Below are 17,760 nucleotides of genomic sequence, written 5' to 3' on the forward strand. Positions count from 1 at the left end.
TGTTCTTCTAGTGAAAAGGCAAGAATCACCAAACGTAAGTCAGCTCTCCATCTTCCTCTGCTTCTTATTATCCCATGCCTGCATTACATGTTTCTATGTACAGACAAGACATTTCTATCGTCCACTTTTGACTGAAAAAGTTTGTAGACTTGTAGTTTGTCTATATATCGAATACCTACATTTACATTTAGTAAATGTCATTTAGCCAAAGCTTTTATCCAAAGTAGTACAGTACAATAGGTGAATGGACTATATATCAGTGTAAGTAAAACCTTTGGGTTAGGGATGACTGAGACTTGTGTGACTGCTACAAAGTCATGTTACGTTATGTTAACACATGTTAAAGTGATCACCATGGCAGGTTGCCCTACAGAAGTTGAGTAATTGAGTAATTGAATTCTCCCTGTTTGAGTGCATTTGGTTGTTCCTCTCTTCCGGTATTATATAACGTTGTTCTGTGACTTTTTGTTGTTGTTGTTTATGACATGTTTTGTGAACTCATTGCATGATACAGTACATTCTCCAGGTTTTGAGCAGCGCCGGTATCTCCACATTGGTGAAAACGCAGAAATATCCATCTCACAGCCCAGCTACCATGTCTGAAGCCAAGTCCACAGAGTCCCTGGGTTCACAGCAGGGTCCAGAGATGGTGGCAGTGAAGTTGGAGGACTGCAGTCAACCACTGGAACATAATGTGTTAGTGAAAGAGGAAGAAGAAGAAATGATGGTGGCTGGAAGAGAGGAAGAGGAGGAAAAAGCTTTGATGGTGAAAGAAGAAATAGAAGAGGAAGTGGAGGAGAAAGATTGAAAGATAGCACGGTGAGCAGCAGCAGCAACAGCAGCACCACAGGCTGGGACCAGCTCAGCAAAACCAACCTGTACATCCGCGGGTTGCCCCCGGCAACCACCGACCTGGATCTAGTCAAACTCTGCCAGCTGTATGGCAAGATCGTATCGGCTAAGGCCATCCTTGATAAGACAACAAATAAATGTAAGTCCAGCAGCAGTCCAGCAGCAGCCCTGAAGGCAGTCCATGCCCTGAAGACGAGTGGAATACAAGCTCAGATGGCTAAGCAGCAGGAGCAGGACCCTACCAACCTCTACATCTCCAACCTGCCCCTGTCAGTGGACGAGCAGGAGCTGGAGAGCCTGCTGAGGCCCTTCGGCCAGGTCATCTCCACCCGCGTCCTCAGGGACTACAGTGGGAACAGCAGAGGGGTGGGCTTCGCCAGGATGGAGTCCACAGAGAAGTGCAACGCAGTGATCTCCCACTTCAATGGGAAGTTTATCAAGATGGTGCCAGGAACTTTGGCGCCCCCTGAGCCCCTGCTCTGTAAGTTCGCTGATGGTCAGAGGAAGAGGCACAGTCACAGTCCGTTTGGCCGTCCGGACATGGCCCAGGGAGGCGGAGCTGCGACTGGGTGGGATGACTCTGGCCTATGATCCATCCTCAGCCGCTATGCAGAATGGGTATTACGCGTCTCCGTACACCCTGACTAACAGGATGATGGCTCAGACGGCCATGTCTCCTTATATGTCTCCTGTCTCCACCTACCAGGTGCAGAATCATTCTTGGATGGCCCATCAGCCTTACATTATGCAACACCCGGCAGCTGTGATGTCGCCCTCTGTGGACCACACCATGTCAATGCAGCCTACCGCCATGATGACACAGCAGATGGGCCATCTCTCACTGGGGAACAGCGGCGCGTACATTCCTGCTAACACAGCCATGCAAGGAGCCTACATCCCCCAGTATTCCCACATGCAGGCTGCTGCTGAAAACGGCACGCAGCAGCAGGTGGATTCGTCCAACAATTCCTCTCCATATATTCAACAAAGCAAGTAATGAGCAGATGACCTCAGTGAGCCCTAATGGATGCTGTGGGCGATGACAGATGATGTCACATTGAGGGCAGTCTCAGCCGCTGTTGATGGACCAGACCCGGGACCCTCTTTTGCAGCTTCAACCAAACATCTGTGGAAGACGGAGTCAACAGAAACTACTACGGCGGAGGATGGAAAAAGGTGTAAATGGACTAAACGAATTATTCCCAAAAAAGAAAGATACAGAAAAATAGGTAGACGAAAGACGTGTATTTTCTACCAAGGATTCTCAAGTTGATGCAATGGGACACGTAGGCCTACCGCGTGATGTGATATTGAAAATGCATGCGATTGAAAGTTTGTTTTTTTCTATAAAAGATTTCAATGATTTTTACAGGTAGTTTATTAGTCAGATATATGAAAAAAAATATGTTGCTTGCAATGAGTGTTCATTTGGTGAGATGTTACTGGTTTTATTTTGGTCTTAAGCAACCAACCAGTACATCCGCGGGTTGCCCCCGGCAACCACCGACCTGGATCTAGTCAAACTCTGCCAGCCGTATGGCAAGATCGTATCGGCTAAGGCCATCCTTGATAAGACAACAAATAAATGTAAAGGCTATGGGTTTGTGGACTTTGACAGTCCAGCAGCAGCCCTGAAGGCAGTCCATGCCCTGAAGACGAGTGGAATAGTGAGTCCGTCGAGGTCGCCAGCTTGTAAGGTAACGTCTCTATGACCATATAAGGACAGACAGCAAGGTAACGTCTCTATGACCATAATATTATATTATAAGGACAGAAGACTTCCGACAGGGCCGTTTTGAGCAGCGCCGGTATCTCCACATTGGTGAAAACGCAGAAATATCCATCTCACAGCCCAACTACCATGTCTGAAGCCAAGTCCACAGAGTCCCTGGGTTCACAGCAGGGTCCAGAGATGGTGGCAGTGAAGTTGGAGGACTGCAGTCAACCACTGGAACATAATGTGTTAGTGAAAGAGGAAGAAGAAGAAATGATGGTGGCTGGAAGAGAGGAAGAGGAGGAAAAAGCTTTGATGGTGAAAGAAGAAATAGAAGAGGAAGTGGAGGAGAAAGATTGAAAGATAGCACGGTGAGCAGCAGCAGCAACAGCAGCACCACGGGCTGGGACCAGCTCAGCAAAACCAACCTGTACATCCGCGGGTTGCCCCCGGCAACCACCGACCTGGATCTAGTCAAACTCTGCCAGCCGTATGGCAAGATCGTATCGGCTAAGGCCATCCTTGATAAGACAACAAATAAATGTAAGTCCAGCAGCAGTCCAGCAGCAGCCCTGAAGGCAGTCCATGCCCTGAAGACGAGTGGAATACAAGCTCAGATGGCTAAGCAGCAGGAGCAGGACCCTACCAACCTCTACATCTCCAACCTGCCCCTGTCAGTGGACGAGCAGGAGCTGGAGAGCCTGCTGAGGCCCTTCGGCCAGGTCATCTCCACCCGCGTCCTCAGGGACTACAGTGGGAACAGCAGAGGGGTGGGCTTCGCCAGGATGGAGTCCACAGAGAAGTGCAACGCAGTGATCTCCCACTTCAATGGGAAGTTTATCAAGATGGTGCCAGGAACTTTGGCGCCCCCTGAGCCCCTGCTCTGTAAGTTTGCTTATGGTCAGAGGAAGAGGCACAGTCACAGTCCGTTTGTCCCCAACGGACGGACATGGCCCAGGGAGGCGGAGCTGCGACTGGGTGGGATGACTCTGGCCTATGATCCATCCTCAGCCGCTATGCAGAATGGGTATTACGCGTCTCCGTACACCCTGACTAACAGGATGATGGCTCAGACGGCCATGTCTCCTTATATGTCTCCTGTCTCCACCTACCAGGTGCAGAATCATTCTTGGATGGCCCATCAGCCTTACATTATGCAACACCCGGCAGCTGTGATGTCGCCCTCTGTGGACCACACCATGTCAATGCAGCCTACCGCCATGATGACACAGCAGATGGGCCATCTCTCACTGGGGAACAGCGGCGCGTACATTCCTGCTAACACAGCCATGCAAGGAGACTACATCCCCCAGTATTCCCACATGCAGGCTGCTGCTGAAAACGGCACGCAGCAGCAGGTGGATTCGTCCAACAATTCCTCTCCATATATTCAACAAAGCAAGTAATGAGCAGATGACCTCAGTGAGCCCTAATGGATGCTGTGGGCGATGACAGATGATGTCACATTGAGGGCAGTCTCAGCCGCTGTTGATGGACCAGACCCGGGACCCTCTTTTGCAGCTTCAACCAAACATCTGTGGAAGACGGAGTCAACAGAAACTACTACGGCGGAGGATGGAAAAAGGTGTAAATGGACTAAACGAATTATTCCCAAAAAAGAAAGATACAGAAAAATAGGTAGACGAAAGACGTGTATTTTCTACCAAGGATTCTCAAGTTGATGCAATGGGACACGTAGGCCTACCGCGTGATGTGATATTGAAAATGCATGCGATTGAAAGTTTGTTTTTTTCTATAAAAGATTTCAATGATTTTTACAGGTAGTTTATTAGTCAGATATATGAAAAAAAATATGTTGCTTGCAATGAGTGTTCATTTGGTGAGATGTTACTGGTTTTATTTTGGTCTTAAGCAACCAACCTGTACATCCGCGGGTTGCCCCCGGCAACCACCGACCTGGATCTAGTCAAACTCTGCCAGCCGTATGGCAAGATCGTATCGGCTAAGGCCATCCTTGATAAGACAACAAATAAATGTAAAGGCTATGGGTTTGTGGACTTTGACAGTCCAGCAGCAGCCCTGAAGGCAGTCCATGCCCTGAAGACGAGTGGAATAGTGAGTCCGTTGAGGTCGCCAGCTTGTAAGGTAACGTCTCTATGACCATATAAGGACAGACAGCAAGGTAACGTCTCTATGACCATAATATTATATTATAAGGACAGAAGACTTCCGACAGGGCCGTTTTGAGCAGCGCCGGTATCTCCACATTGGTGAAAACGCAGAAATATCCATCTCACAGCCCAACTACCATGTCTGAAGCCAAGTCCACAGAGTCCCTGGGTTCACAGCAGGGTCCAGAGATGGTGGCAGTGAAGTTGGAGGACTGCAGTCAACCACTGGAACATAATGTGTTAGTGAAAGAGGAAGAAGAAGAAATGATGGTGGCTGGAAGAGAGGAAGAGGAGGAAAAAGCTTTGATGGTGAAAGAAGAAATAGAAGAGGAAGTGGAGGAGAAAGATTGAAAGATAGCACGGTGAGCAGCAGCACCACGGGCTGGGACCAGCTCAGCAAAACCAACCTGTACATCCGCGGGTTGCCCCCGGCAACCACCGACCTGGATCTAGTCAAACTCTGCCAGCCGTATGGCAAGATCGTATCGGCTAAGGCCATCCTTGATAAGACAACAAATAAATGTAAGTCCAGCAGCAGTCCAGCAGCAGCCCTGAAGGCAGTCCATGCCCTGAAGACGAGTGGAATACAAGCTCAGATGGCTAAGCAGCAGGAGCAGGACCCTACCAACCTCTACATCTCCAACCTGCCCCTGTCAGTGGACGAGCAGGAGCTGGAGAGCCTGCTGAGGCCCTTCGGCCAGGTCATCTCCACCCGCGTCCTCAGGGACTACAGTGGGAACAGCAGAGGGGTGGGCTTCGCCAGGATGGAGTCCACAGAGAAGTGCAACGCAGTGATCTCCCACTTCAATGGGAAGTTTATCAAGATGGTGCCAGGAACTTTGGCGCCCCCTGAGCCCCTGCTCTGTAAGTTTGCTGATGGTCAGAGGAAGAGGCACAGTCACAGTCCGTTTGTCCCCAACGGACGGACATGGCCCAGGGAGGCGGAGCTGCGACTGGGTGGGATGACTCTGGCCTATGATCCATCCTCAGCCGCTATGCAGAATGGGTATTACGCGTCTCCGTACACCCTGACTAACAGGATGATGGCTCAGACGGCCATGTCTCCTTATATGTCTCCTGTCTCCTGTCTCCACCTACCAGGTGCAGAATCATTCTTGGATGGCCCATCAGCCTTACATTATGCAACACCCGGCAGCTGTGATGTCGCTCTCTGTTTTTATGTGTCATATGTCCTTTGCTTCATCATTTTTTACTGTTTTATCATTTCTATATTTGTTGTAGCATTCTTTTTGTCTCTTTGTTTGGATTATTTTGCGTATGGTTTATTTGTTATGTTTGACGTTATGATTTTTCTGATTTGACCAAGGGCTGCCAGGCATAGATAAGACCTGGTATGCTACTTGGTCTTTTTTGTTGTCGTCCTTTGTCTATTCTATGTCTGTCCCACATTCTGTGTTGTGCTGTCAGTCATGTCTCACTGTGTTATTTACGTATCGTATCTGTATGTGTTTTGTGAATAATGTAAATAACCAACTGAACAAATTATCTGTGAAATGTATTTTTGATAATAAAAGATAAAAAAAAAAAAAAAAAATAACAGGATGATGGCTCAGACGGCCATGTCTCCTTATATGTCTCCTGTCTCCACCTACCAGGTGCAGAATCATTCTTGGATGGCCCATCAGCCTTACATTATGCAACAACCGGCAGCTGTGATGTCGCCCTCTGTGGACCACACCATGTCAATGCAGCCTACCGCCATGATGACACAGCAGATGGGCCATCTCTCACTGGGGAACAGCGGCGCGTACATTCCTGCTAACACAGCCATGCAAGGAGCCTACATCCCCCCAGTATTCCCACATGCAGGCTGCTGCTGAAAACGGCACGCAGCAGCAGGTGGATTCGTCCAACAATTCCTCTCCATATAGTCAACAAAGCAAGTAGCAGTTTTGGGCCGAGCCGACCGGCAAAATAAAAAAAAAATAGCTACCATCGAACGGCCCATAAATCGAAAGCTACCATTTAACGGCCCATAAAAAAACGGATAAGTGGTTGTTGAAGATCACTCCACGGTTCTTGCCAGAGGGAGGCATCGAGCAGTCCACCCTGCCACAGGTCATTATAACAAATCACAGATGTTAGCATGATAGAAGAACCAACTGATGTAGGCTGCTGTATTTTTTACTTACACCTCCCAGCATGTCTTTTAGTTTCCACTTCCTATTCTTATCCATTTTAATGTCAGATTGAGTTTTTGTTTGAATTTGTGAAAGCTAAGTGGACTACTGACATGGTTTTCTAACATTTACACTGTGATGTTTTTTTTGTTGAGTTATGAATAAAAATTCTATCTTCTAAAGTTTGTTCTCAAATTGTATATCATTCTCTCAACAGATTGTATATACATACGTATATATTTTGGATAATCTCAGTTTAATGATGCATACATAGAATACATTAAAAAATCCAGTGGGCGTACTGCACCGAAAAACAGATTATGAGATTTGTCAGAGGGTTTATTAAATTGTCTTAATGGAGATCTAAAAACTGGCCATTACAATGCATTTATAATAATGCAATATTGATAGGGCATCTATTTGGGATTAAGCCTAATTTACCTCAAAGCCTGGGTATATCTCTCGCCAAAAGGAGATAATGGTGGCCTACTACCGCGGCGCAGTGGCACAGCCTATAGTATCCATCTGCGCGCAACAAATCCATCACCCGGAAATGTGTTGGGCCACGTCATCGTAAGCGCGTCGGTAAAAGAAACCGCGAGAATCCGCGAGATTTTGAAGGATCTGATAGTTCGCTACAATTCGATACAGAGGACTACCAATCTCCGTTCGCTACAATACAATACAAAGAAGAAGAATTACAAGTACAATGGCAAATGCAGCTCAGGTGAGAATTTCGAAATATTATTAATGAACATGTTATAGTTTTCATATATGTATTTATTATTTAGGTTGTTGCATGTGTTACGCATTTGGCTGTAGTTTTGTTCATCTAATTGGGTAATTCTATGTGGTTTAGCGTTATCAGATATGAGATTAGATTCAACTTTATTGTCATTGCTGAGTACAAGTACCAACAACAAAATGCAGTTATGCATATAACCAGAAGTGCAAATAGTGACAAAACAAAGATAAACATGTACAGCCGGCAGGGCTAAAAAACGCCGCGCTCAGGTGGGGGGAAGGGAATGACTTTCACGTGGTAATTATTACAACTAACACTAAGTTAAAGATGAACTATATGCTATTTTCGAACTTTGGTAGTGTGTTCACTGTTGTATGTAGGTTGCACATATAATATTTTGAGCTCAGGTCACATATTTTCAAGCAAGATGAATTAAAGGAATGAAATATTCAATTTAAAGGAAATGAAAGTTATTTGGAGTCACATTCGATACATTCACCTAATTATATTTTATTCTTCCATAGACCAACATGATGTTTCCAGATGGACAATATCCTGCGCTTAAGAGATTGGACTTGGACACATTCCAGTGTCCATGTTGTCACAAGGCAGGGAAGTACCCTGCTCTTCTATCTCATATGCAGTTCCACCATAGTTCTGCTGTGAAATATGGAGGTAAGTCCACCTATATATTATCATGTCATCATTTGAATTTTAAATGGTGTTAATGTGTTATTTCTGTGCCCCAGCACATCCTTGGTGTAAATTAGTTTTAGATCAGACATTGTGGGCTCATTTGATGTTTGTGTGAGCTTTCACATTCCACATTAGATTTATATTACGGTTCTGACCTGTTAGCAACGCTGAATTAATTACCTAATGTGGGTTTAATTATTAATTCAAATGCAAAAGTTCAAGTTATAGGCATGGACCCTATGTTATCGAATTTTTATTTAATAAAAGTTTGGGCATTTAGCAGACGCCTGTTTCCAAAGCGACTTTTAATCAATACATTTGACTAAGCAAGTGAATCATCAATTCACCAGTCGTAGCAGGAAGAGTAATCTACCTCAGACCAGGGGTCTATTATTGTTAGTGACATGATTATGTATTGTTCTCACAAACACCTTTTTTCAAATTATGTATTTACAAAAATACAACTTATTGGTATGTTTCTAGTAGGCCTATCTTCTAAATCACTTTCTTTATTTCTTTTAGGATATGCTTTTTATAAATGCCACTGTGACTGTGTGACCAACAGCCATTATCACTGTGGCTTTTGCCCCCGAGTCATTATGCGTAAGGAGTATTTTCTTAATCACTTAAAAAAGTGTTGCACTCAACTCCCAGCTGCTGTGGGGACGACGGCTCCAGCAACTACGTCTCAGACAGCCCCCCAGATATCGAGGTCAAGGTACCAATCAACAACATGTTGTTTTTGTAACTTAGTACTCAACAAGAAGAACGTCAAGAAGCACATCGAAAGGTACCACTCATCAAATCCATTAGACATTACAGCAAATCACCATCTACAATCATTCTGCATAGATAACAAAAAGGGAATGTTTGCTGTTTCCAAGACCTTTAGGGGTCCTGTGCACTGGATTCATGTCCAAAAATGTTCCTGGGGTAATAACCAGGTAACCTGTGAATTAGAGACATGCAGCAAGGCATATGACTATGCACGTCGAAGTAGCCTATCGGGTTTTGACTGCAACCATGTTCGGTCCTTGGTGTACTGTCCTGTGAACACCAAGTCAGCCATTGATCTTGATGAAGGGATTCTCTCAGAAATGGTCCTGAACAAATGGTTTAGCAAGGACACAGAGAGTGTGTGTCTGAGAAGGAAGCTGGCTGCTGGTGAAGAAGCTGCACCACTCAGTGTTGAGGTGAACCCTGGCCAAGAACAGGGACGCATTTTCTTTTCAGTGTTGGAACCACACATCTCCTCCTATTCAAGATTGGGGAGGGTCATGGTCCACTATGAACATTCCATAAACACCTGGCATTGCCCATGTTCAAAACCCAGAACATCCTGCCCACACAAATCTATAGCCAAGTGGCACGTGCACCAAACAAGGCCTACCCTTTTCACCAAAAAGTATTTCGAAGACTCTTCTTATGAGACATTTACCGCTGAGGACACACAGGCAGCACCTGAGGACACACAGGCTGTTCCCCTGTATCCCCCAGAAGGAAAGGGAAGGCTGTTGGATATGGTGGATTACCTTATAGGACACAAAGCCCTGCCAACAGATCTTCCCATTAAAGTCTTACAATCAGAGGATATACCAAGGCACTTGGCTCCACAAGAGAACTATTGCCATAAGTGTCCCGGCGAAGTTGCTCTTTCTGAGCCAATTGTCGTGTCCAGAAAAGCGAAGATCGTCACAGTCACTGGAATTGTGGAGGGTAGGTTGCATTTCATGACAGACATCGTTATTTCTGAATTGTTTAGTTCCATGAATTACCAAATATGTGGTTTGTCCATCATATAGTAACCATCATGTCACTGACATCCTTTTTTACAGGGATAACAACATACGTAAAAAAATGTGCAGCATGTGGCACATTTTACCGCTACCAGGAGTGGGCAGAGGGGCTGCATAATTTTAATGATAGTGTCATTTTGACACATCAGTTATGCCTTTACCTGAGGAACTCTGTACAGGTAACACACGTTTGATATTTTGTATGTGTTAGCCTGTGCTTTCCATTTGATGTTGACCTGACAGTTTTCCCTCCACGTCCATTTGTAGAACCATACAGCAGTGGGAAGAGCTGTGGAGATTTTACAAGCCACAAACAATCAAACTTATCCAGCCAAGGACTCCATACTCCACGGTTACCTGCATTTTGAAGCCCTTTCCTCGCATACATATAATTTCTCATGTGTGAACTGTGGAGATCATCCTCCCGTTGTGGTGATGGATTTGCATAAGAAGGGAGTCTTCAGCATGCCAAGTGAGTGCTTATCTCTTATGAGGTCTGTTACAATGACCACTGTTATTTTTACTATGTTATGTAACTGTTTGTCTTTCAGTCAGTGATATCCCAGAGCCACCACCTATATTTGATGGCCGGGTCGACATTGAGGACTTCTGGCGTTCCGTTAGCCAAGAGATCCTTTGTCGAGGCTTTGTGAAGAGTAAGTGAAGATTTTCAACTTGGAGGAATTTAAAGGGAAGGATTTAAAGAGTGATCTGTGCCAAGTGTATCCAACTGAAGACAGGTGTACATTTTTGTATATGTTTTCTAGGTGCATGTACCTGTATTATGTACAGTATATAGCCTTGTTGACCACCATTAGTGTTTTTGCTTGTGTTGTCTGTTTGCTCTTGCCTAGGTAATGCTGCAAATCCTTGTGTGGTATCCCCTTCCTACCATAATTGGGCACCATGGATAGGTCCTCAGACCAGGGCCAACAACATTGTCTTCAACACAGAGTACATGAAGGGTCGAGGTAGGAATACTTCACAACTGATGGAGGCGGCAGAGATGGACGTAACCGAGGAGAGATTGACCAATGAGATAATGAAGTTGAAGGTGAGATTACTTTAAAAGATTTTCTCAAACTAATTGTTATTAGATGGTCATGCATAAGTGTAAGCAACACATTTAATATAATTTAACTGAAGTCTGTATGTAATAGTTTATCTGGTTGTTAATGTACTTTCACTACCATGAAAACACAGGTTCTTGCAGTGCGAAACCTGGTAAAACACTGTGGGCTTGACTCAACCGGGTCAAAAATGGACCTTATCGTTCGCTTGAGGGAGGAGATGAAAAGCCGCAGTACATATGACAAGGTCTTCCAAAAGGTCTGGAGTGCATCTGGTAAGTTTAGCAAAACACAATTATCGGAATTTATTATATTTTTGCTTAGAGAAAATAAGTCCAAATTAAACACTTTATATCACCAGTGTACTTATATTATCATGTACTTATATTTCAATTTATTTTCCTGTTAAGGCGGCTGGGCAGTGATAATGTGCCCATGTGGAATTGTGAATGCGCTTAAGTTCAATATAAGAGCTGAAAGCCCAAGAGATTATGCGGACATGCTGCTGTCTTTTAAACACTTCCCAAATGTGGCCATATATGACTTTGCCAGAGGTTTGGCTACTCACACCAACTTGAGGGAATCCGAAGAACTGCCCTTCAGACCAAATGAAGGCAGACTGACCGAAGCCACACCTGACAATCTGAAGTCCGCTGAGAAAGGTGGGCTGAAAATAAACCTGCCCTGGTTAAAATTGAAAAAGGAGCCCGTGGACATAAATGCACACCCTACAACAGGATCTTCGGATCACTATGCTCTCTATGACACTTTCCATGAGGCTAACACAAAAGACCCAAAGGATTGCCTCAGAAAGATAGGCCTTGTCCCGGAGCTCTGTGGCTGGGTGAACTCTCAAACAGCCGAACAGCTTTTCTCAAAAATGAAAAAAAATAACTATTTTATGAACTTGATGTCTCCGGGAAGCCATCTCTTTGTCATGCGATGTATTATTCATCACCACAACAGCATGGTCAATGAGAAGACCCTGACAGACCTTCGGAAAGTGTCACCAGAGGACATCACCCTTGATTCAAGTGGAAAGGCAGTAATGGGTGCGTGTTAAATATTTACATATGTGTGTTAAATGTTGTTCTCTTTGAAATTGTTTTGTCTCCACTGCTAATGTTTTTTAAATTATTGATCATATCTTTTTTAGCATCTACACTGTATTCAAGTGGCACTTCATCTCCAGCACACCCCTCAGGTATTATGACAGCCTGTTATCATCTGTATAACTGGTTCAGCTGGACAAATGTGTATGGATCAAGTCATGACGATGATCTACCTTTTACTACAGTGCAAAAGGAACCGCAGAACATTGACCAATGTTCAGAAAAATGTGAGGACATAACAATAATGTCCTCACTGGAGCCCTGCAGAGCCTCATGGACCCTAAAGGGTCATCATCCCCTTCAGGAGCAGCTGGTAAACTGATGTTTCTATATACTATTGTCCTTCGTATTTTATTATTCATTTGGAAAACGACTGACGTTCATGCTGTGTTCTTTGTTTTGCTGTTGATTTATTTGTACATGTCCTCTCCAGATCAACTATGTCCTGGATATTACAAGGCCACATGATGAGCTCATCATCAAAGATAAAACAACTTGCCTGAACAGGGAAAACATGTTGACCCTTGGACTTCAAAAGGACATGGACTCATTTGTATGTTACAACTATCCATGTTAGTGGTGAAGGTATGTTTTGAAAAGAAATTGTCATGAATTCATTGTCTAACGCTATCTGTAAACTACATCACCAGGTAGGAAACGCTTGCCTCAGGCTGATTGACCAAATGGCTACTATGAAGGTATGTTTTTTTTAAATCATTTATGCAAGAAATGTTTATACTAAGGATAGTTGATTGTTGAAGTGCCTGGATGAAAAGGTAATGTTGTGGCTTATATGCCTTGTTGTGATTTTAATAGATAGCTGGAACTCAGCCATATGTTTTACGTACCATTTTCTAGCATTGACTAATTTTAGATGCACTTGAATTCTACAGGGAAAGGCGGTTTTCATTGCTGACCTTCATGTAACCTCAACGTGGGTCCATTCCCACAACTGTGATCCCATGAGCCATTTCCCAGTAAGTCAAATGATTGAGCCGGTATTTGAATAAGATAAACAGCTATGTAGACAACATTGTATCCAGCATTACAATTGGCATGCCCTTCATGGGACATCAGCACATTAGCTGTGTTGGTCCTAAATACCTAAAACTAAGCCAAAAAAAACACTACATGTCTGAGAAAGGACTTCATCAAATTATCATGTAATTCATAATCATGCACACCCCAGTTAAGTGTTGGATAAAAATGATAAATGCAGTACATGGTTTTGAACAGGAACATGCTGATCAGAAGGATGCCCTTATCCTTCCACTGTGGGTTCCAGGCCACTTTGTCCTGTGTGTAAGTGTACTATACCCATATATATATATATATATATATATATATATATATATATATATATATATATATACAGAGCATAACTTTATATGCAACATATGACATCCACAGTAGTAGATTATAAAGACATACAATGTAGTTGAGCATTTCTCAGCTTTAACCTTCATATGCCATTTGCTTGTGAGTTTGTGTCTATTGTATTACCCCCAAAGTGTCCTTTTTGCTTATTGTCCAGAATGCGTTATTCCCTGTAGGTAATGAGGCCACACCAGAAAGAAATTTTCTTTCTAGATTCGCAGTATTTCAAAACTCCAAGGGGATTCACCTCTGAAGCCTACAGAACACTATTAAGGTTGCCCCAAATATTTTTTGCTCTGGCAGTCACGTTCCCCTGACCTGCCTGGCGGTCACGTTCCCCTGACCTGCCTATGATGTGTGTCCTGGCGGTCACGTTCCCCTGACCTGCCTATGATGTTTGTCCTGGCGGTCCCCTGACCTGCCTATGATGTGTGTCCTGGCGGTCCCCTGACCTGTCTAATGTTACTGCCATTTCTAAAGACTTGTGTTCAATCAGGAGGCATTGTGGCAATGCATGCATTATGTACTGATTGTTTGTCCAACATTCAGAAAGGATTGGCTTCCCGAAAGCTGGAGTGGACTTAGACACATTTCCAACACAAGGAAAGAGAAACACAGAGAAATCCTCCTCATTGAACTTTTGCAAATAAGCATGATCGACCGACTTGCATGGTGTGAAGTGGTTCTGAAGCAGCAGTGGTACGAATGTTGTTCCTTTTTTCTCTCCTGTAGGAGGTGTGTACTTCTTTGTTTGACTTAGTTTTATTCTTGGTTGCCCAGGGGTGTTGCTGAGAAAATTGTTGCGGGATCCTGGACAGAGAAGACTGGTCTGGATTTGGAGGTATTGTTTGAATGTTACTATCATATTATAGCTATAGTCATAATTACCTACTATTCTCTAACTAACTTTTCTTCGTACAGGGGCTTCCGAGGCAGACCAGTGGCAATGACTGTGGTGTCTTCATGATAATGGTGAGTTATGGTAATGCCACCAAGTGATATGGCACACTTGATTGTTCCTTAAAACCATCAAAAAAATGTGTAAATGTATGTAACAATGACTGACCACCACTTAGTCCTGACCAACATTCTGTTTGTGCATTTGCAAATAAAAAGGTGTGCAATAAAAGGTATTAAGGAACATTCATGTGTGCAGACCTCTCATATCACTTTCCTATGGAGTTATCAGCCATGTACATTTCATTGGATGTGTGTGACTACCTTCTCACTGAGTTATAAGCTGTCACATGGTAATCTTGTCTTTGTGTCTTTTCTCATTACAGTATGCCTGGTATTTCGCCATGGAGGCTACCTTTGACTTCAGCATTGTAAGTATTAAGAAAACAAGAACCCATTATATCAATATGCTATAAGACTTTGAATGCAAATTGAGTAACTGCTCTTTCTTTAGGATGACATGTCTCTCCTGAGAAGGTGGTGGTGTATTGTCCTGGTGGAAAACATTGGGCTGGAAGGGTATGCTGCAGTGCTACAAAAATAATAATTGTATTTGTACATTTATTATCAAGAGGACTTTGGGGTAACACCTGGCCCTACAATTCAACCTTCCGGTGAAGATAATGTGTGTTAATTTCAGATATGGAAGGAAGTTTGCTCACTTTAGTGAGGAAGGCAGAGCGACCCTTCACGACAGTGTCCCACCTGTATTCAGGACCTATTCAAGTGTTAAAAGGAGTCATGCAAGCAACACCATGGTCAGTGCATCTCTCACTAAGTATCTATGACCGTGTGCCTGTTTCTGAATGGGCTACTGCTCCTAAAACACATACTCCATGCAACTTTATGGCACATGCAATATGTTTAGTGGTACTGTGTCATTCTGAATCCAGCCTGGATCTCTTTTTGAAGTAGTTAACCCTTTCATGTAAAACATACTGGCAATAATGGTGGACTCTGTACAGATGCCACTGGACACTGACGAGGACCACACGTACTTCAAGAGGCCTTACAGCTTTCCTCCTAAAGAATTGGTTAGTGTGAATGAAGTTTATTGCATACAAACATACTATCCACCATTCACAGCTGTACACATAGTCATGCTTATGTGTGTATCCTGTTACCAGGGACAAAGATGTCAGAAGCCTGGAAAGTGAAACCACACTTTATATCAGGACACTTGAGGTAGAATGATCAAGGAAAGAAAGTGAGTGACTCATTCAGTACTTAACTGCACCTTTTCATTGTAACATGGTTAAGCACTGTATTATTATTTTAGGAAAGGGCTCAACAAGTTCAACACCAACGAAGAGTGACCAATGACTTGTTAGTGCATTGCATTTGCAATGCATTTTGGAAACATGAGGAGAGTGCTAATACAAATTCCATGACAGTTTGCAACCACTGATGAATGTGAGTTTCTTAAATTAATTATTAATCACTTCTTTATAACATTTTGTCTCAACAGTGAGAAGCAGCTGTCTCACCATTATATGGTCGAAAATGTGAGAAGAAAAGGAAGCTGAAAGACCATAGAGACAATGTTGAAAGAGCACTTGTGCTAAAGTGCAATCAGCAATGATGTCTTGATTGAAGCGCATTGAGTCGTATCTTGTGAGATGCGCTATACAAATAAAGCTTGAATTGATTTGATCCCTTGTACACTTTTTTTGGGCATTTGTGTTGCAACACACCTGTACATTCTGCACTCTACCCTGTTAGGCCCTTATTTTACTCTAGACAGAAGGGTTGTAACACTTGTTATTAATTCCATTTGGTATACCTCATAAACTTTCTTGCATTTCTGGTGTTTGCATTTTACATATTCTAAATATATGCTATCTACATGTCGCACTGGATGGGGTTATTGCTGTTGACTCATCAGAAAGTAAAGACTAATTCACAGAGTGTATGAAGATTCCAGTAAGGGTTTTGTGAAGGAGCCCTAGTGCTGTTGACATCAGAAATAGAATGTTTTATTTAGCTCATCAGTGTGCACTCAGCACCATGGACACCTCCAGCCCAGCACCTTGCACCACGGTTCCTGCCCTGCTCCATGGATTACAACGATGATCGCCTGACCCTTGCCTGACTCCACCAAGTCCTTTGCCTGACCCCTCAAACCTGTTTGACCTAATAAAGTCCCTCACCTGGGGTCATTGACATTCTTTTATTTATATACAGTTAGGTCTGGAAGTATTTGGACAGTGACACAATTTCCATAATTTTGTCTCTGTATGCCACCACAAAGGATTTGAAATGAAACAATCCAGATGTAATTGAAGTGCATTTTACAGCCTAAGGATGGCCTGTTTCAGTTGCATTGAGAGCTCTGTTGACTGCATGTTGTGCGTATACAGCAACAGCCTCCAAATGCAAATGCCACACTTGGAATCAACTCAGACCTTTTACCTGCTTAATTGATAAAGAAATAATGAAGGAATAAATAGCCCACACTGGCCCATGAAACAGCTTTTGAGTCAATTGTCTAATTACTTTTGGTTATTATACATAAGAGCTATAATTCATAAACCCTTCCTTCAATTTGGATGTGAATACCCTTAACCTAAAGCTGAGAGTCTGCACTTTAAGCCCAGTAAATTCTGTTGGAAATCTCATATAAGATACGTTAGATCCAAAGTATCAAGGAGTATTGCAGTATTGTGCAGGGCAAAACATATTCTGGAACAGAGGATGTTGTATACTCTATATTGTTGTCTTGTCTTACCCTATTTGAGTTACTGTGTGGAGATATGGGGAAATGAATATAAAAGCACTTTAAACCCATTGATTACACTACAGAAAAAAGCTATGAGGATTTTGATTGATTGATTGAAAACTTTATTAGAAGATTTGCAGAAGTAGGTACATGAAAGTACATATTACATACAAGGTCAACTAACAGGATAAAAACCCAAGAAAGCCACTGGCTTATTTCAATTGGGGTCCTTGATTCTCAATTCATCGTTACATGTAAGACCGACAAAACAAACTAGTACTATCTACAAGATAATACAGACAAATAACTATTACTATCTACAAGATAAAAATACATCCATCATGGGAAGAACAATACAACAAAACATCAGGTATGTACAGCGGGTAGGGCAGGTGGGGACATACACCACAGGTGGGGGCGGGGGACAAAACACAAAGTATGTACAGTGG

General features: G+C 43.3%; 2 protein-coding genes, 1 long non-coding RNA gene and 1 pseudogene across 4 annotated transcripts; all 4 read left to right on the plus strand.

Annotated features, from left to right (window-relative positions):
• Nucleotides 1–2,931: 2,931 nt before the first annotated feature.
• On the plus strand, nucleotides 2,932–3,972 carry LOC308150195 (RNA-binding motif, single-stranded-interacting protein 1-like; the record flags this gene model as incomplete). The annotated part of the gene is made up of 1 exon (XM_080523054.1): nucleotides 2,932–3,972. A coding segment is annotated over one exon (1,041 nt), but the record flags the coding sequence as incomplete, so codon positions are not given.
• Nucleotides 3,973–3,979: 7 nt separating this feature from the next.
• On the plus strand, nucleotides 3,980–6,606 carry LOC308150196 (RNA-binding motif, single-stranded-interacting protein 1-like; annotated as a pseudogene). Its single transcript has 4 exons — nucleotides 3,980–4,007; nucleotides 4,440–4,656; nucleotides 5,069–5,750; nucleotides 6,273–6,606. The product of its transcript is annotated as an RNA-binding motif, single-stranded-interacting protein 1-like (transcript).
• Nucleotides 6,607–7,527: 921 nt separating this feature from the next.
• On the plus strand, nucleotides 7,528–9,516 carry LOC308150997. Its single transcript, XR_013937272.1, has 3 exons — nucleotides 7,528–7,566; nucleotides 8,109–8,259; nucleotides 8,803–9,516. It is a non-coding gene; the product is annotated as an uncharacterized lncRNA (long non-coding RNA).
• A 4,779-nt stretch (nucleotides 9,517–14,295) lies between these two features.
• On the plus strand, nucleotides 14,296–16,223 carry LOC308150995 (uncharacterized protein). The gene is made up of 8 exons (XM_080523797.1): nucleotides 14,296–14,334; nucleotides 14,416–14,476; nucleotides 14,557–14,607; nucleotides 14,919–14,963; nucleotides 15,047–15,111; nucleotides 15,233–15,350; nucleotides 15,558–15,626; nucleotides 15,728–16,223. The coding sequence occupies exons 3-8, from the start codon at nucleotides 14,599–14,601 to the stop codon at nucleotides 15,779–15,781; spliced, it is 360 nt and encodes a 119-aa protein (XP_080379923.1). The 5' UTR covers nucleotides 14,296–14,334; nucleotides 14,416–14,476; nucleotides 14,557–14,598; the 3' UTR covers nucleotides 15,782–16,223.
• Nucleotides 16,224–17,760: the final 1,537 nt, after the last annotated feature.

This window comes from Nansenia antarctica (genome assembly GCF_963989245.1).
Source record: "Nansenia antarctica genome assembly, chromosome: 2".
Taxonomy (NCBI): domain Eukaryota; kingdom Metazoa; phylum Chordata; class Actinopteri; order Argentiniformes; family Microstomatidae; genus Nansenia; species Nansenia antarctica.

Coding starts and splice junctions, on each gene's coding strand:
- LOC308150995 (XM_080523797.1), top strand. Junction 15,351..15,557: donor GTCATGCAAGCAACACCATG/GTCAGTGCATCT, acceptor GACTCTGTACAG/ATGCCACTGGACACTGACGA. Junction 15,627..15,727: donor GCTTTCCTCCTAAAGAATTG/GTTAGTGTGAAT, acceptor CCAGGGACAAAG/ATGTCAGAAGCCTGGAAAGT.